Genomic DNA, 18,888 nt, shown 5'->3' on the forward strand with positions numbered 1-18,888 from the left:
GGGGTAGAAAGAGGGAAACAAGGGTCACAGCAGTAGTAACACAAGGTGGCCATTATTAGCAAGTGGATGATGAATGTTTTAATCTCTTTTTTCCTTCTAATTTTGTTTTTCAAAAGTGAGGGAAATTAATTATAAATGTGTGTGCTAAAGTAAGTTAAGCCTACAGTTTTGAATATTCAGAAAACGTGAAATGCACAAGTAACCTCTTCATAGTAACCCTTGGCACTGCTCCAATGACTTAAGTGCCAGCTGGGAATTTCACTCCTGTGTGGGGAATTCTGAGTAAGGCAGAGCTAGGAACCCAAGAAGTTCAGAGTTTGGATTAAACTTAAAAGATACCTAGACATGTAAAAGTATTGAAATGCTCAGTTATGTCACTGAAAAATCAATTGTACTTACTTTGCGCAGGCCTCTAAACGTTCAGGTTGGTCATCATCTTGTCTTCTTTCACCTTTTGTATGTTAAATAGAACAAATCATTTATAGCTCTTCAGACGCAGCTGTCCAGTCCGCAGCGTACTTATATGAATGGGTTCTCATGAAATATTTTCGTATTCAGGGGCCAAATACTGTTCATAAATTTTTTCAGCCAATTTTTAATGGGAACCCACATTTTATTCATGAACAAACAACATAATTTTTCATTTATATCTTAGCCAAAATTTTAGTTTTTATAATCTGAACCAGCAAAGCGCTTATACATCTGCTTAAGTAAATGAAACTCACATGGGTTAACTTAAGTGCTTAAGTGCACAGTACTTGCAGAATTAAACCCACTGACCTCCCCTTCCAGATCCTCCTTCTGCAAGGTAACAGCTGTGCATTGTTAAATTAACAGCTACGAATGACATCAAAAATTGATTGGGCTGAAGGTAAAGTTATGTGCCCAGGATAATATTGACCACTTTGTTAATCAAGATGCATTCTCCTGTACAGTCCTGATTAATTTAAGAAACAAAAACATGTTTTTAAAAGTCACCACTAGCTCTTTACCTTTATCTGTCAATACATTAACCTTCAACTCAAAGTTACATGTCTCCTCAGAAGTACTGAATTTATGATATACAGTCCTCACCTATAAATGTACAAATAAAATAGACAATTAACAGAAAACATGCACAGAAAACAATTCTCAAAATTGATAAGCAGCTGTTCACATCTGGAGATGATTAAAGGCAGACAGTCATATGCAGAATTAGATGTCAGTGTCAGGGGGCTTATTTGAACCTTGGAAATTAGGTTTGTCGGGGTCATAAACATGACCACATGTAAGTAAGCTTTGGCTGTTACGGCATCCAGAGAAGCCCCTATGAAATCAAACCATTGTAGTGTACTGGGATCAAAGTAGACTTTTTGATGTTGTGTTGAAGACCTAACCTGTGGAATAGGCGGTTTTTACTGCGGAAGGAACTTCATCATACGACCGGCCCTTGAACAGCCAATCATTGAGGTAAAGGGAGACGATCATACCTAGTTGCCATAAGTGAACGGCTACCACCTGCCATGACCTCTGAGAACATTCTGGGGCAGGGAGGACAAAAGGAAGCACTCTACTGGTAGTGATTCTAGTCTACTGTAAAATGAAGAAACCTCTTGTGAAAGGGGTGAATTGTGATGTGAAAATATACATCCTGACAGTCAAGGACTGCGAACCAGTCCCCAGAATCCAGTGATAGAATTATAGCTGTGAGAGTCACCATCCTGAAATTCACAAAGGTGTTTAGGAGTCTGAGATCTAATATTGGTCTCCATCCCCCATTCTTTCTGGGGACCAGACAATACTTTGAATAGAATCCCTTCCCCTTGTGCTGGGCTGGAACTGTTTCTATGGCCCCTATGCATAGGAGACAGATGACTTCCTGTCTCAGCAAATGATCCTAAGACAGATCTCAGCCTCAAAGGTACTCTCTCTGGGACCTACAGTCTCTGAAAGAATCATTCTCTGAGGTGACTGAGATTTCTCTGAAGAGGGCTCTGGTGGGAGATACAGAACTCCTCTTCTTTGGAGCCTGTGGTACCTTTGGCACCTTTATCCTGTGAAAATCCCAGTGCATGGGATATGGAGGTCAACGGGGCACTAAGTGCACTTGAAGGCCAGTGGACAAGGGGTCCTCTGACCCAAGATCTGATGCTGGTCTCAGGGCTTGCTCCATCATAAGCAATCTAAATTTGATTTCTCTGTTTTCTCTAGATCTGCTCTCAAAAGAAGTGCAAATCTTACACTTTGCCAGTATGTGGGTGTCTCCCAGGTAAGACACTGAGAATGTCCATTGCTAATGGAGATGCACTTCCTGCAGAAAAAAGGCAGTGCATAAGGCCTGGGGATCCTGGCATAACAAATGATGACCACCCTTAAGACAGAGCCATTCAAAAGTGGTGGAGAACAAGGATGTTCAATTTAAAAAATCCCAGATAAAAAAGGAGCTACCAGACTAATAAAGTAAAATAAACAAATTGGTAAACTAAACTATATGAAGACTAGGATAAAAAAAGCTAAGCTACTGCTAGGCTGAAAGCAGGCATGCTAGATGCTTTGTCTCATGCCATAGGGCAGCTAAGAAAGAACCAAGGGTGGTTCACTCATGCAGTTCTATGTATACTCTGTATGGCGCATGGAGATGTGAGGTGTGCACGCTGGGCCGAACAGGCACTGTTACCAAAAATTACTGATCAAAGGCGCATGGAGCACATGCATCCTGAAGTGGCACACCCATAGGGACACTACTTGAAGAAGAAGTATACATCAGTATATCACACATGCAAGTTAATATATGGGTGTACAGTAATGACTCCTCTTAGAAAATTGCAGAGGAAAAGGGATAAAGAGAGGACAGAATAATTGAAATGTACGTTAATCCAGCCTGTGCATATGAGACTAGGTTGTGGTCCTGTGTTTATATTATAAAAGAATAACAAATATCAACCACCTTACTGAAGTGCCTTTGTGAATTATGTATTGTTCTATTCTGAAAGGTAGCAATCAATTATTTATTTGTAAAATTCCTGGAGGCATAGAAGCCAAAGGATAAATAGCATGCCATAACAGCATTGTAATATATTTATAAACAATAATACAAAGCACAAAAAAGAGATAAAGAGAAGGCACATTCTCTATTACAAAGTTATTGAGGCGTTTTTCAAGAATTTTCACTAATTTGGGGGTTCTCCATTTTTCGGTGCCCAATTTGAGGCACCTAGAAATTGATGTCTCCAATTACACACTCCAAATTAGCAAGCACTGTTACAAAATTTTGGTCTAAATATATAGAACTATGGAACAGATTAATTGGGGGAGGAGGGAAGAATTTCCATCGCTTGTCTCACTACAAATAAATCACCTGAGGTAATTTAATTATTTTACTGCTGTCAAAATGTTCCCACATTAGACAATATACTTTAGGAGTCACATGACTTAAGACAAATGAGTTGAGTTGGTGTAAAAACAGGTGTAACTAATGATTGCAAATGGAGCTGCACCTTTTTAGACAAGTTCTATATCCCAAATGGCTCCTGCCACTTTGGTCCAGGGAACAGGGAACAGAAGTGGGAATGGAGAGGAAATCTCTCTGTATCCCTTTCATTGCCCATATTGACAAGATCAAAAAAAAGGCTTCATTTCTTTAAAAATGTTTGCTTGACCACTTACATTTACTGTTGCTAAGCCAGTGCTACTCCCAGTGCTTACATATATGTCATCGTACAAAGGTGCCTAAAGACGTAAACATAAATATGATTTGACATTAAATATAAGTATTTGCAAAGTAATAGTTAAGATACTACAATTAGCAGTCAAATAGGTAGAAGTCTCATACATCTGATGATCTTTTTTACATTTCTGATTACACACAAAGGGCCACTGTTTACATTTGTGTAGTCCTACTGAATTCAATGGGACTTCTCATGTAAATAAGTGTTTCCAGGATGTGGTCCTGAATCAGTGAAACCTTTAATCACTTGCTGCATCAACTAAATCTTAGTAGATGAAGACAAAAGTTAATCAAATGCTATTTTTCATACACACATTTTCTTTTTATAAAATGTGTCTAGACTTTCTTTCTAAAAGGAATTTTTGTAAGTTATTAATAAGATTTGTTTTCACTTTTCTAAGGTAAAACTATTCACTCACTTCCACAGTCCTTCCTATGTAATTTTCTTCTGTCAGTTTATAGCGCTGAAGGTCTCCATAATTCTTGTAAGCCACCTTGACATCCATGTTCAGTGAAAGATGTTGAACGAGAAGGGAATATTCAGTCAAGGCTTCGAGAGCATTAATTGTGTCCTGTCAAAAATCAGTTAGAAAGAATTACTACTGGAATGGAAACAAAACTGTAACAAAATTGATTATTAAACATTTTACTCAGGCACTTATTTAGGAAGACAGATAGTGGTAACCCTAACCAGCTAAGCAGTTTAATAGTGCTTTATTATACTCTCAATAAAATGATAGGATATTTAACACTACCTTTGTGGGCATGTTTGTGTAATTTATTGTTTTATTAAAAGTTTGTAAATAAGTGCACAGTTGCTGGAAACAGATGTTTTAAAAGTAAGCAAGCTAGTAAATAAGCATAACTATTGCTGTGCAAAATTGCTATATCATCATTTTTTACTTCATAGATTGTTTTATTTGCAAAAACGGAGAGTTTGCAAGAATTAGCAAATTTGGTCAAGGGTGACTTTTTGTCAGAAAGCATATGGGAAAACACTGACATTCCACTAATCATTTTTTAAAAACACAAGTGAATTTGCTGTTTTTAATACAAAAAAATTTTCACCTGTAAACACGGTTTTTCAGTTTTTGTGAAAAACAGTGACAAATTCAGTGTCACAAAATATATTGATTTTGTAGAAATTTTGGTCAAAATGAGCTTTTTTCTGGTTCAGTTTTTTCATCTGGCTGTAATTTAAGTCAATGGAGTAAGCCTGCAGATATACGAGTAATGATTTGCATGTACTGCTAAGGAAGTAATATACCTGCAGCTGGAGGTCATGTTACTAATTTCCTTTGATTCCCACCCAACATACAGGACACACAAGTCATCAGTTTGGCTCATGTATTACCCTACTATAGGGTGACCAGATGTCCCGATTTTATAGGGACAGTCCCGATTTTGGGGTCTTTTTCTTGCATAGGCTCCTATTATCCCCCCTGTCCCGATTTTTCACATTTGCTATCTGGTCACCCTATCCTACTAAGGCTTCTCTGATTTCATCATCTGAAGAATGGGAGAGAAATATTTAAAAACACACCTGAGTGGAATAAAATCCACCACCATATCTTTGCTCTTCAGACAACCATCTGACAACCGGATTAGCATAGACTTTGTCCCCACTCAGCAGAGTGGTTAGCAAGGCATAAGCAGTGGTTTCAACAATCTGCGCAGTGCCAGCATTAGGAACATATTTATCTAGTTTAGTGGAAGTATCCTTCCAAAAACGATAAACAGGAGGGTCACCTGGAAGAGTAATAAAATATTAGCAGGGGTTAATGTAGATTGTAACAGGACGGGGAGCTCCACACAAGCCAAGCTGGGGGTGGAGGGGTGGGGGGAGTACTGCTTACCCAAGTCAAGGAGAGGAGAAGCTCTCCCTCTGTTTTTATCAGAGATGGAGTTGTGCTCCCTTTATGCCCAAAGGCTATTTTAACCTCTGAATATAATGTGACCTGTGCACAACATAGTTTCGTTCTCTAACAGGAAAAGAAGACACTATTCCTTTGTTGCTACCTTCATTGTGAAACAGATGGTGGTAGATTTGTATTCTGTTGATCTTGGGAATAGAGGAGTTTCATGTATTGCAGGATATTTACAAACCAGTAACAAGTGATTTTTAACCATATTACCATTAATTTTCATGTTTTATACTTATATGTTGTACATATTAACAGAAACTAAATATTAAAAAAATAGTTAAGATCAGCGACTTGAAGTGGAACCAAATTGTGCATTTTGAAATCAAAATGCTAGTGAGGACCACAAGGCAAGAGAATTGCTCGTCGAAGTCCCCTCTGCATCCCATAGTTTTGTTAAGGCAGCCCTAATATCATGTACATACAAATCACTATAACAGTCATCCATCTGCTTTTACACTATTCAATAAAACCCCCACACTGAATTTCTTGAAAGGAGATGGAAACTCTGTAGGTGTGCGCACGCCCACATGCGTGGTCGTCGGAGACTTTTGCCTTAGCGGTATCCGTAGGGCCAGCTGTGGCACCCTCTGGAGTGCCGCACTCATGCCGCGGTATATCAGGCGCCGCTGATCCTATGCCCTCTTAGTTCCTTCTTGCTGACTACTCTGACAGAGGGGCAGGAGGGCAGGTAATGAAATGGACATGAGCAACACATCTGGAAGAACAACAGTTACGAAAGGCAGGTAACCGTTTTTTCTTCTTCGAGTGCTTTCTCATGTCGATTCCATTCTAGGTGACTCGAAAGCAGTAACCCCAGCGGTGGGCTTGGAATTCACAGTGTTGCAGATTGGAGTACAGCTCTGCTGAAACCAGAGTCACCTTGAGCTTGGTGAATCAGCACAAAGCGTGAAGAGCATGTGTGCACGGACGACCAGGTTGCGGCCCGACAAATTTCTTGAATCGGCACCTGAGCGAGGAAGGCTGCCAAGGACGTCTGCATCCTAGTCAAGTGAGCCATCACGATCGCCAGTGGGGGCACCTTCGCCAACTTATAACAGTAATGGATGCAGGCAGTGATCCATGATGATAGTCACTGGGCGACCCTTCATCCTCTCTGTGACAGCAACTAACAACTGCGTTGACTTACGGAACGGCTTCATTCTATCTATGTAGAAGGCCGGTACCCTTCTGACGCCAATAAACTCTTTGCACTGGACTGGCATTAACGTGGACTTTTCAGTGTTTATTAACAGGCCGAGGTGACTGCAGGTGGAACGTACCAGATCGAGGCTTCTTTGCACCTGCTCCGGACACCTGTCCTTGATGAGCCAGTCATTGAGATTGGACTCCCCGACGTCTCAGGTAAGCTGCAACCGGTGCCACGCATTTTGTGAATGCCCTGGGGGCCAAGGACCGGCCAAAGGGGAGCGCTGTAAACTGGAAGTGGCGTCCTGCCACTATGAAACGATTAACTATTTACATCTAGAAGCAAAAGGCTAGGATAGAAGAGAAATCACTAGCCGCTTGCGAAGCCAGAGACAGAAGTGCTCTGACTGAACACCATGGGTGGTAAGAAGGAACTGAGAGGGCATAGGACCAGCAACGCCTGATATACCACGGCATGAGTGCGGCACTCCAGAGAGTGCCACAGCTGGCCCTACAGATACCACTAAGGCAAAAGCCTCAGACGACCGCACACTTACAATGGAATCGACACAAGCAAGCACTTGAAGAAGAACATGTATTGTAACTAATTAAATATTTCAATTCATCTGAAAGAATCTTTATGGTCAAGTTCCTCTGTGCTGCAAACTTTGCTCACTTACCTACAGACTATCTACTTCAATTACAGGTTCTTTAGGTTGAAGAGATAGTTTACTGAGTCAAACCTTTTACAAGAGCTTCCTTCTTTAGTGCAGAGAAAGCTGAGCGTGCACCAGGGTGGTTTGAATCCATGAGAGCTAAAGCATAAGCAGCTAATGCCAAGGTAAATGTGCTTTGGGCAGCTTGCACATTTTTCAGCAAATACTCTTCTGCTGCATTTTTAGCTTCTTGGATTTTCTGAAAAGGTGAACAGGAGGTTATATGTATTGGAAGGATAATCATCTATTGTATTACCAAGACATTATGTATTTATACAGTACCTTCTACAACCAAATCCCCAGGGAAATGATCTCGTTTGTTCTTTTGCTTATTTTGGAAGCTGCATCACCACTGTGGCTCACTAAAGGCTAAATCACCATGTATATATTAACACTTGACACTGGAAGTAACTCTTATGATAAAAGAAAAGAGCTTTGGTTTGTGGGTGGTTTGGGTTGAGAGAGAATCATAGATCCTCATGATCAATCCTGACTTGCCTCTGGGTCAGGGCTGGGGGGAAGGGTGAAGGGGGAAATCTCAGGACAGCAGAACACAGAAGACAGAATATGATTGCCTGGGGCCTCACTGGAGAAATGAAAGCATTACATACCTGTGTTGGACATAAGTGAATGGCCTTTGCAAGTCCAACAACAGAAAAAGCTGTGAGATACAAAGTTTTTTCTTTGGCTTCTTTAGGCAAAGTACCCTAAAAAAAATCCAAATACGTAAATAAAGCTAGTTAGAAACAGTGCGGTCAATTGATAAAAAGAATATTTTACAGTTTAGGTGAGGAACTAAAGAAAAAATTCGGTAAGAAGTATCAGTTCAATAGCAATTTTATTTTTACACTGAAAAGAAGAAGTGTTCTTTTGTGAAGAGGTTAATTTATTTAAAAAAATACAAACAAACAGACTAGACCAAAAATACATGTAAAAGTAATGACAAGCCAATATTTTTTCAGGACTTGTATATCATGATTAGAAAAAGACAATATACATGCTGCTTTTGCAGCATCTAAGAAGTAACATACAGGTATTTGTAGCTGAAAAATATAGTGAAGTTTGAAAGACTGCACTACTGTAAAAGTGATTTTAGAAGGGGAGCTGTGTGAACATGTATTATAACTCAGTGAATTATAGCAAAATTATCTATAAATCTCTGATTCAGCATAGCATTTAAGTACTTGCTTACGTGCTTTGCTGAATCAGGGCCTAAAACAGCTTGTGTGTCAAATAGTGGAGTACCTTATGGCAACTTCAGCCTTTAATATATGCACAAATAAAACATGTTCACTGATCATACCTGTAGTTTTACTGGCTGATAACTTGAAAGTTCCTTGAACGACCCATCTGTCATTTGACAATTTTCAATCAGCCACATCAGTGAATTACAAACAGAAATTTGATCCAGAGTAATATACTGACTAACTTGTCCAAAAATCCTTAAGGCAAAAGCTGTCAACCTGTGAAGGAAATGGAGCAAAATATAGATGTTTTGGTTCAGTGTGTGTGGTGATTTTTTTTTGGATAGTTTAAAATTCCAAAATAGATAGAGAGCACCTATTTAGGCACAAACTTGCACTACTCAGGATTTGGGTTTACTGTTTGTTGCCATGGGTCAATTAAATCTTTTTGCAGCCCTTTCAGAATGGCTGGCCAAATGTATGACAGTGACAGGGCACTCTGAGTAGCACCCTCGTCACTGATGTGGCTACAACATGAAAAAGGCTGCAGGCTTCGAGCAATTAAACACTTTCTGTTGGGGGATTATGAGCACCTGTAATCACTGGGCTAATGATGGGAGGATATAAGTGGAAGAAACAGGAAGCAAGGGGGAGCTCAGAAGGAAAGCTCAGGGGGTGACTGCTCCGCACTTTAAATGAGGAATTAAAGGGGGAATTGTCTGGTTTGTTAGGGAAAGGCGTCTACCTCTTTAAGGGATGGAGAGGCAAGAGTGACTTTTGCCGCAGCTGCAGAGAGGACAGTGTGGGGACACTGACCCATCCCCCCCTCCACCCCCAGGAGATGGGTATAAGTACAAACTAGACAGGTGAAACCCTCTTTTACCCAAACCGGATGGAGATGCACCCACTCTCCCATCCAGGGAAGTGGTGAAATATCAAGTTTGGTCAGGATCCACTGTGGGCACTGTGCTAGCTGTTCCTTTCTTGTGCGGCTGGGAAGGAATTTTCCCCTCACCAACAGATTGACCAAGGCAGTGTGTGGGGTTTTTCCCGCCTTCTCCACAGCGGGTTCAGGAGGGACTTAGCTGGGGCGAACATGGAATGGGAGTTAAGCTATAATGCTGCAACTCATTATATAAATGTGGGGTGGACGTCCAATGCAGATTCTCCATAGAGAAGGGATACAGTGATCAGATAAAGGGATTAGTAAGGGATTTAATGGAGATACATGTTGTTAAAGGAGTGGAAACAGGAGTGTTCAGGGCTCCTATGACTGGCACAGCAGGGAGCCAACCCTCCCTCCTTTATAGCCCACCTTAACCCTCATTTGGGGGGGGGGGGGCGGAAGGGAGCATTGCAAGATCCCAGCAGTGGGTTGGCTGGGGACCAGGCTGGAAAGGGTTGGGGGACTGATGGAAGCCCCCAGGTATATATTAAAATGATCACGGAATTACCCGCACTGTACACTTTTATCTGCCAGGTACACCCAGAAAATTAATAATTAAGTTGTGACCTAATTAAATCACATGCACTGTCTCCTGTTCTTTTTTCCAATATAGCTGGACTATGAGACTGGCTTGAAGAGTGAACGCTGCAGGGAAACCTCCTCTTGCTGTAAGATTGCAGTCCACTGTTATACTTTGCAATGAAGGAATAAATACACATCTGGTGGTGAAAAGGTAACAACCTGGTGTGTGTGTCTGAGAGGCCACATGAGCTGGCCAGGCAGTGAGGTACACTGGGTAGCCACAGAGGCACCCTGTGGCAATGATCAATAGTATTTTTAAATTATCATTGTAAAATAAAGTTAATCAAATCTCATGCTGCAGTGTGTGAGCTGATCTCTACAGAGCACAGGAAGGTGATTTTTCCTTAAATACTGTACAATAGTCTTGGCGCATTGTGGGAGATTTTCCACCCTTCTCTGAACCATCAGCAATTAGTCACTGAGAGTCACTTCTTCCTTTAAATACTTAGGCAAAAGTGTTGCCCATGATCCATAAGTGGAACTAACACTGGCATTGATGGAATACTGTGCACAGATTAATGGCAATACAAAATATGGCCCTTAAACATTCGTCACTGTGAAAACACAGAACTGAATCAAACCTTTCAGATCCACTGTAATAAAATCATTTTAACTCACCAAGTGCTGGATGTCCCGTCTTTCCACATGCTGTATGAGAAGTCTCTGTTTCTGAATGACAGGATGCTTACAATACCTAAGATATACATAAACCAGACAGTGTTTCTGAAGCACTGATTTCTATTCGAATTATGTTTCTTCACTCAGAAGAAAAATTAACCTCCCCTTGATAACTGGCCTTTAATTGTTTTGTTTCTAAAATAGCAGCAAATGGTTAACTTCCAACTCAAAGAGATAATATTAAATTATGCTAATTGTGCATGTCAACTAAAACTTTAAATAAAATATGATCTTATTTTATAGGGTGCGCAACATAGGTGTCAGTTCTTCAAGCAATTTTGTAGTTCAGCCACTACAGAAACATTATGTGAAACATAGCTAACCCTACAGTTTTAGTTAAAAATAATTTTTTTTAAAATACATTAGCTTTATTACATTTTCATCAAATATTAAACATTAACTTTCCTATCCAACAGTACCTACAAGTCCTTAGAACTTTCAAATGAAACCAGAAATTGGAGACCAAATTTTTCTACCTTCTTTCATCTTCCTCCTCATGTTAACTCTTGATGTTATGGTTTCAGGGCCAAGTAAATTCCAGTTATTGGACTTTTCCAGGTAGTGAAAGACATAAAATACTGGAGCAATACTCATGAGCTCTGCCTCTGCACTGCCCTTGGGCAAATTAGTAAGAAACTGGACACCTTCAGGTTTGAGAACAGCAGAGATTACCTCACCCATAAGCTGTCCTGTGAAGAAAAACAACATGGTTAATTGCTGCCTCAGAAATACTGTACAGGCATAACTCTTATTGACTTAATTGGGAGTTATGCAAATACACCTCTACCTCGATATAACGCTGTCCCTGGGAGCCAAAAAATCTTACCGCGTTATAGGTGAAACCATGTTATATTGAACTTGCTTTGATCCACCGGAGTGCGCAGCCCTGCCTCCCCTCCCCGGAGCACTGCTTAACCGTGTTATATCCAAATTCGTGTTATATCAGGTGGCGTTATATCGAGGTAGCGGTGTATAGCTGAAGGTGGAATTTCGCTCATAATATTTAGAGATACTGTAATCATTTTCTATTAAAATCTATTAATAAAGATAGGATTTTAAGACAAGATAATCTCTAAATAAAAGGCTGGTCTAAATAGCCTTTTCTCAAAAGAAAGAGAGAGAACCTGAGAGTATAGTCAGGTGGGTAGAGCAGAAAAAGATGAAATTAAGAAAGACAGCAAGCATGTATATAGAAACTAAATATAAAATACTGCATACATTTCATTCCAATTTACCTTTTATACTCACAGTCCTGTCAATTTTCGTTTTGGGGACCAGATCTAATGGTGTCCTGTGTCGAAATTCTTGTCGTCTTCTGATTATACCTGCAATTGGAAATAAATACATATATATCACAACATATTTATAGCATTACCTATGTAATTGCAGAATTTAAATCCCAGCAGCCCTGCTGGGTCAGATTTGAGGCCATAGCTATTTGCCAATTTAGCAAACCAACACAAAAAATCATGAAAACTAGAGTTGGGTCTAAAATCCAGATTCAAACAATTCTCAACTTTGAAAAAGTTCAGATCCAGACCCTAATTCCATAATAAATTAAACTAATACTTGGACCTTTAGTCTTGATCTCTGATTAAACTGGATTATTTTCTATTCTAGGGAAAGCAGCACTTGGTAGTTGGTTTTCCTGAACAGCTAAATTTAGAAAAATCTCAAAGTCTGCATGCCATATAAGATATGAGTAAATGTTCCTCTAACCATTCCAATTAATCAAAATGGCTAGCTACTTTGAAAGGGACTCCATTATTGTGTGCTCGGGCATGCAATTTCACAGCAGAGATATGTGAACGTTATGCCATGAAGAACTACTGATTTTGATGTTTGTCTGAGATTGCAGAGTAAAAGAACAAATAAGAAGATACAAAATCACTTTCCATACCATAAACACCTTGTGGATCCAGAGAAAAGCCTGCATGAAGTTCTCTTTTAATACCTTCTGGCTGCAATCAAGATGAGGCCAAAACTAAGCTGTACATCAAAGTACTTTGTTTAATTTAACACACTGACTAAAGCAATAATTTAAAAATACTGTATCATACAATCAGACCCACATAATCTTTGTCTAATTCTCAGTTTGAAGGTTTTATGATGCTGCTGCCAGCAATTTGTTTTCAAAACAAAATCTTCAACCAAAATTAGCAACCGATATAAATAAAGTTTATGGGAATTATAAAACTCTAATAAATATATCTTTACAATAAATATATTTAAGTATTTTAAGAACTGATGCAAACTACATCATCAATATTCTATACTCTATTTGCTTATTTTAAGTCACAAGCTACACACATCATATTTACACCTATTTGCCTGCTAGTTGTCAACCACTGTAATCCACACATTAAAAAAAGTAAACACATAAGGACCCAATCCTGAAGTTGCATCATGGCATAACTCTCAATGAAGTAAATGAGAGTTTTATATGTGAAAGGACTGCAGGATCAGGCAAATGTTTTATGCCTTTCTATACACATCAGAATAGAGATTGTTTAACAACTGCTGCTACTGATAGATCTGTTAAACAGAATGACAAGACTATTTGTAGGTGTATTATTTGTTATTTTACAGCACCCAAAAGAATGATACGCACTTTTTAACACAAGTAAATTACATATGACCCCTGGATTTCATAAATCAAATGCAGTCATGTTCATATTATGATTTCATATATTTATAAAATACCATCCATTTATTATGACTGAATCTATTCAAAAAGAGCAAAAGTTCTAAGGAGCTTTTGGTCTTACCACCACACGCAATGTTTTCACTAAAACTTCACTGTTCTGCTCAGCCAACAATGTAAAGTTGATTGTATGAAGACCTAGTTCCAGAGGGAGTATTCTGAATGTAACTGATGCAACAGAATAGCCAGCTAGGTTCTGAAATTTACAACTCTGTAACCCTTGCTGAGCACTTGCAGAGCCTTTGAACAAACAGATTCCATCTCCAACTGTTGCTTTAACACAGAACTGAAACATCAGAAAAGATTTTAAAAGATTAAAAATAAATGTTACATTGAGTGTTAGATTACACTAAACAATTTTACCATTGTTAGCAATGTGTAAAAGTGATTAACTTTATTATTATTGTTATTATTTGCATTATAGCACACAGAGGCCCTAACTAAGGATCAGGGAGCGATAGCACTAGGCATCGTATATACATTTGCATATAATTTTTCTTTGCAACATTTTTCTGTAAAATTTCACTGTTTTGTTTCAGTGTATTTTTCATCACTAAAATTTTGCTCTTCTGTTAAATCTCCAGGCATTTGCTTTCAAAAATGTGTAACCAAGAAAACCACTCTCCATTTGAAATTTCAAACTCAAATTTTGAGCAGAAGCAGAAGTGTTATATTATTTATTTTTTACTATTTATATTAGAATAGAACACAAAAGTTGCTACGTAATTTCAAAACACAGAGGAAGATGCAGTCCCCATGCCCCAAAGATACAACATCCAAGCAAGGAGGTGAGGGTGATAACTGGGACATCGTATTAGTACAGCAGCCATCTTTAAAAAAATTATTTTGTGCACTGTACTTTTACATGAGAGGAGACGGTGGATACTACAAAAAGAAAAAACTTTATTATGTTGCTGAATGCTTCTGCTGCTACTACTGAACTGATCCCTCCTTCCCTGTCCTATCCAAGATTTTTCTACCAAAGCTAACACTGTGGGCTCTCAAACATGTAGTTTGTGCCTGACCAATGGGAGGGAAGGACTAGAATAGGGAGTGAAGCAGAAAGATGCAAAGATTAGTGCATTTCTTGATGTACAAAATTGTTTATTCTTCAGTCTTAAAGTTTTTTCCAGATTTGATCCAGAGTGCTGCCCTCTCAATTCAGGAAGCTAATATGTAGAAACTCCATCCATGATTATATTCACTAGAGTCCATTGATAGCTGGCTTCAGAATTTAGTGCAAGTCATTTCATGTGTCAGTTCCACTTATGCCATTTTGGCTTCCTTCTTTCACCACCTCCCATTGAGAACTGGCTAGGCCACACACCAGGATATTCTACAAGCACAGCTATTGTTTCTGCCTGGGTGCAGAACTTTCAAACTGTGCCCAAATACAATGTGATGGGCGCTACAGGAATAAAATTAGTTAAATTATGAAGTACCATGCTGCATTTTGTAACAATTGGAGAATCCTGACTCATGCATATTGACTGGAAAACTGCAGAAACAAATCCTTTGTCAGTTCATCATAATACTATACTACTTATATAAAATTCAGAAAATCCACAGATTACCATCGTTCTGGAAACTCTGTAGTTGTAAACAGATCCTTTTAACTCAATTTGTTCTCCACGCACAACAGAATAAGGTATATGCATGCTCAGGAAAACATCTTTTAAAACCTGCACTTGGAGTGCATCAGCAACACATATACCTAGGAAGAATTAAAAACATACTAGCACAGTATGATATAAGCAGAAGCACACATTTTATGCAGACTATTCTCCCATTCCAAGAAGCAGGTCCATATCACTCCTCACACCCATGTCACCTTCCTAGTTTCCTATCAAATTACAAAATCTACTTTGAAATTGTCAGCTTTGGTTTTCTGAAATCATCAGGGATTTGCTCCACTTTCTCTTTCTGAGTTGCTATCTGCCTAATTCCTTGTGCTCACTCCAGTCCTCCTACTCCGGCTTCTTCTCAGTTCTTTCCTTCCTAGTGCTAGGATTTTCTCTTTCAGCTGTACTACCCCATCTATCACAAACTCTCTGCTCCTCCCTTTCTTCAAACAATTAAGTCACTTCCTCTCTTGAGATCTTATTGAGGAATTTTCTTTTTCTCTTTAGCCTCCTATATGACAACTGTGAAACAGAATAGCAGCCAAGGCAGAAGTATTAACATTTTTTTTAAATTTTTAACTTCTGAGAAATACATAACAGATATTCAAACAACAAGCATATTGAAAAAAAACAGTAAACTAGATTACATGCTTTAAAATCACATTACTCTGATTACGGTCTTTCTTTCTTGCCACCCAAAATTAATTTCCATGATGCTTTTGCATAAAAGATTCTCACAGATTCCAAGCATCAAAGGTTGATGCTTTATTCCATTTGACAAATAGGATTAGAAGTTTTCAGATGGTGTATAAAATTGGTTCTGGTGCTTACAGTTTTACAGATAGTGGTAAAATCAAGCCAGAATTAAACAAAACGTAAAAACAAAAGAAGGTAACCAAAATATGACAATTTTAATGTATGATATTTCATGAACCAACAGGGGTAAAGAATAGCACTCTCTTGCTAATAATACATAGCATTAGTTTCTGTTCCTGGTGTTCCAAGAGATCTGGCCAGCAAACATGAAGGCTATTTATCAGATAGGCCAGGATACTTTCAGCATTCCAAGCCTCTAGGAGCAGTTTTCCCATGATACTGATGGTCAAGGGGGAATGTTCAGCTAAATTATATATTAGTGGGGAAGGAAAAGAGAATCTTGGATCTCTCAAGACATCTAGATAGACTTATGTGTAGTGCTGAGGAGGAGCCGGTGGTTGCGGTACATATAGGTACCAGAGACATAAGGAAGGATAGGAGAGATGTCCTGGAGGCCAAATTTAGGCTGCTAGGTAAGAGACTGAAGTCCAGGACCAACACAGTAGCATTCTCTGATATACTTCCAGTTCCACACACAGGGCCAGTTAGACAGCCAGAACTGCAGGGTCTCAATGCATGGATGAGACGATGGTGTAGGAAGGAGGGATTTAGATTTATTAGGAACTGGGAAAACTTTTGGGAAAGGGGGAGCCTATACAGGAAGGATGAGCTCGACCTAAACCAAAATGGAACCAGATTGCTGGCACTTAAAATTAAAAAGGTCATAGAGCAGTTTTTAAACTAAGGGCTGGGGGAAAATCAAATGGTCCCTTCTGACCTTAAAAAGTCTATGACTCTATGACTCTAGGTGCAGAGGAGCACGTGGTTCAGACAGCGACATCTGCTAGGGGAGGATCTATTGATGGAGATTCTCTATGTCCTAGTAAAGAGGAGAGGATGGAAGATGATAAAATAGGAGAAGGATCTGATGAGAAACAGTCAAATGAAAAAAGTCCCATTCAATTACATCACGTAATGGCAGACAGCTAAAAAGTGACAAGTTTTTAAAGTGCTTATTTACCAATGCTAAATAATAAGATAGGTGAACTAGAGTACCTCATATTAAATAAGGGCATTGATATAATAGGCATCACAGAAACTTGGTGGAATGAGGATAATCAATGGGACATAATTATACCAGGGTACAAAATATATCAGAAGGACAGAACAGGTCGTGCTGGTAGGGGAGTGGCACTCTATGTGAAAGAAAGCGTAGAATCAAATGAAGTAAAAAATCTTAAATGAACCGAACTGTACCCTAGAACCTCTACGGATAGTAATTCCATACTCTAATAATAAGAATATAGCAGTAGGGATATATTACCAACCACATGACCAGAATGATTAGAGAGGCTATTAAAATAAAAAACTTAATAATAATAGTTGAAATCCCCCATCCCCATATTGACTGGGTACATGTCACCTCAGGATGGAATGCAGAGAGAAAGTTTCTTGACACCTTAAATGATTGCTTCTTGGAGCAGGTAGTCCCAGAACCCACAAGAGGTGAGGCAATTCTTGATTTAGTCCTAAGTGGAGCACAGGATCTTGTCCAAGAGGTGAATATAGCTGGACTGCTTGGTAATAGTGACCATAATATAATTAAATTTAACATCCCTGTGGTGGGGAAAACACCACAGCAGCCCAACACTGTAGCATTTAATTTCAGACAGGGAAACTACACAAAAATGAGGAAGTAAATTAAACATAAATTTAAAAGTACAGCACCAAAAGTGAAATCCCTGCAAGCTTTTTATAGACACCATAACAAAGGCTCAACCTAAATGTATACCCCAAATTAAAAAACATACTAAGAGAACCAAAAAAATGCCACTGTTGCTAAACAACAAAATAAAATAAGCAGTGAGAAGCAAAAAGGCATCCTTTTAAAAGTGGAAGTTAAATCCTAGTAAGGAAAATAGAAGGGAACATAATCTCTGGCAAATGAAATGTAAAAATATAATTAGGAAGGTCAAAAAGGAATTTGAAGAACAGCTAGCCAAAGACTCAAAAAGTAACAGCAAAAAAATGTTTAAGCACATCAGAAGCAAGAAGCCTGCTAAACAACCAGTGGGGCCACTGGACGAGGTGCTAAAGGAGCACTCAAGCACAATAAGGCCACTGCGGAGAAACTAAATGAATTCTTTGCATCAGTCTTCATGCATGTGAGGGAGATTCCCAAACCTGAGCCATTCTTTTTAGATGACAAATCTGAGGAACTGTCCCAGATTGAGGTGTCATTAGAGGGGATTTTGGAACAAACGGATAAACTAAACAGTAATAAGCCACCAGGACCAGATGGCATTCATCCAAGAGTTCTGAAGGAACTCAAATGTGAAATTGCAGAACTACTAACTGTAGTTTGTAACCTATCATTTAAATCAGCTTCTGTACCAAATGACCGGAGGTTAGCTAATGTGATGCTAATTTTTAAAAGGGGTTCCAGAGGTGATCCCCACAATTACAGGCCGTTAAGCCTGACTTCAGTACCGGTCAAACTGGTTGAAACTATAGTAAAGAACAAAATTGTCAGACACATAGATAAACATAATTTGTTGGGGAAGAGTTAACATGGTTTTTGTAAAGGGAAATCATGCCTCACCAATCTACTAGAATTCTTTGAGGGGGTCAACAAGCATGTGGACAAGGGGGATCCAGTGGATATAGTGTACTTAGATTTCCAGAAAGCCTTTGACAAGGTCCCTCACCAAAGGCTCTTAAAGTAAGCTGTAATGGGGTAAGAGGGAAGGTCCTTTCGTGGATCAGTAACTGGTTAAAAGATAGAAAACAATGGGTAGGAATAAATGGTGGGTTTTCAGAATGGAGAGAGGTAAACAGTGGTGTCCCCCAGGGTCTGTACTGG

The 18,888-nt window shown here is 39.1% G+C and overlaps 1 protein-coding gene across 5 annotated transcripts in view; it reads right to left on the bottom strand.

The window, feature by feature from the left end:
* C5 (complement C5) overlaps nucleotides 1-18,888 on the bottom strand; it is a 60,712-nt gene that overhangs the window by 6,475 nt on the left and 35,349 nt on the right. For 2 of the 5 annotated variants that reach the window (XM_039505978.1, XM_039505977.1), the window contains 14 exons: nucleotides 15,162-15,301; nucleotides 13,652-13,873; nucleotides 12,784-12,844; nucleotides 12,119-12,208; nucleotides 11,360-11,572; nucleotides 10,824-10,899; nucleotides 8,797-8,956; nucleotides 8,105-8,200; nucleotides 7,521-7,692; nucleotides 5,250-5,455; nucleotides 4,126-4,278; nucleotides 3,646-3,708; nucleotides 993-1,074; nucleotides 400-451 (listed from right to left, as the gene is read on the bottom strand). In XM_039505978.1, coding sequence (XP_039361912.1) covers nucleotides 400-451; nucleotides 993-1,074; nucleotides 3,646-3,708; nucleotides 4,126-4,278; nucleotides 5,250-5,455; nucleotides 7,521-7,692; nucleotides 8,105-8,200; nucleotides 8,797-8,956; nucleotides 10,824-10,899; nucleotides 11,360-11,572; nucleotides 12,119-12,208; nucleotides 12,784-12,844; nucleotides 13,652-13,873; nucleotides 15,162-15,301 — 1,786 coding nt within the window. The other 3 variants (XR_005589788.1, XM_039505979.1, XM_039505980.1) reach the window with 3 other exon arrangements.

The sequence above is a fragment of the Mauremys reevesii genome, linkage group 19 (assembly GCF_016161935.1).
Source record: "Mauremys reevesii isolate NIE-2019 linkage group 19, ASM1616193v1, whole genome shotgun sequence".
Classification (NCBI taxonomy): Eukaryota; Metazoa; Chordata; order Testudines; family Geoemydidae; genus Mauremys; species Mauremys reevesii.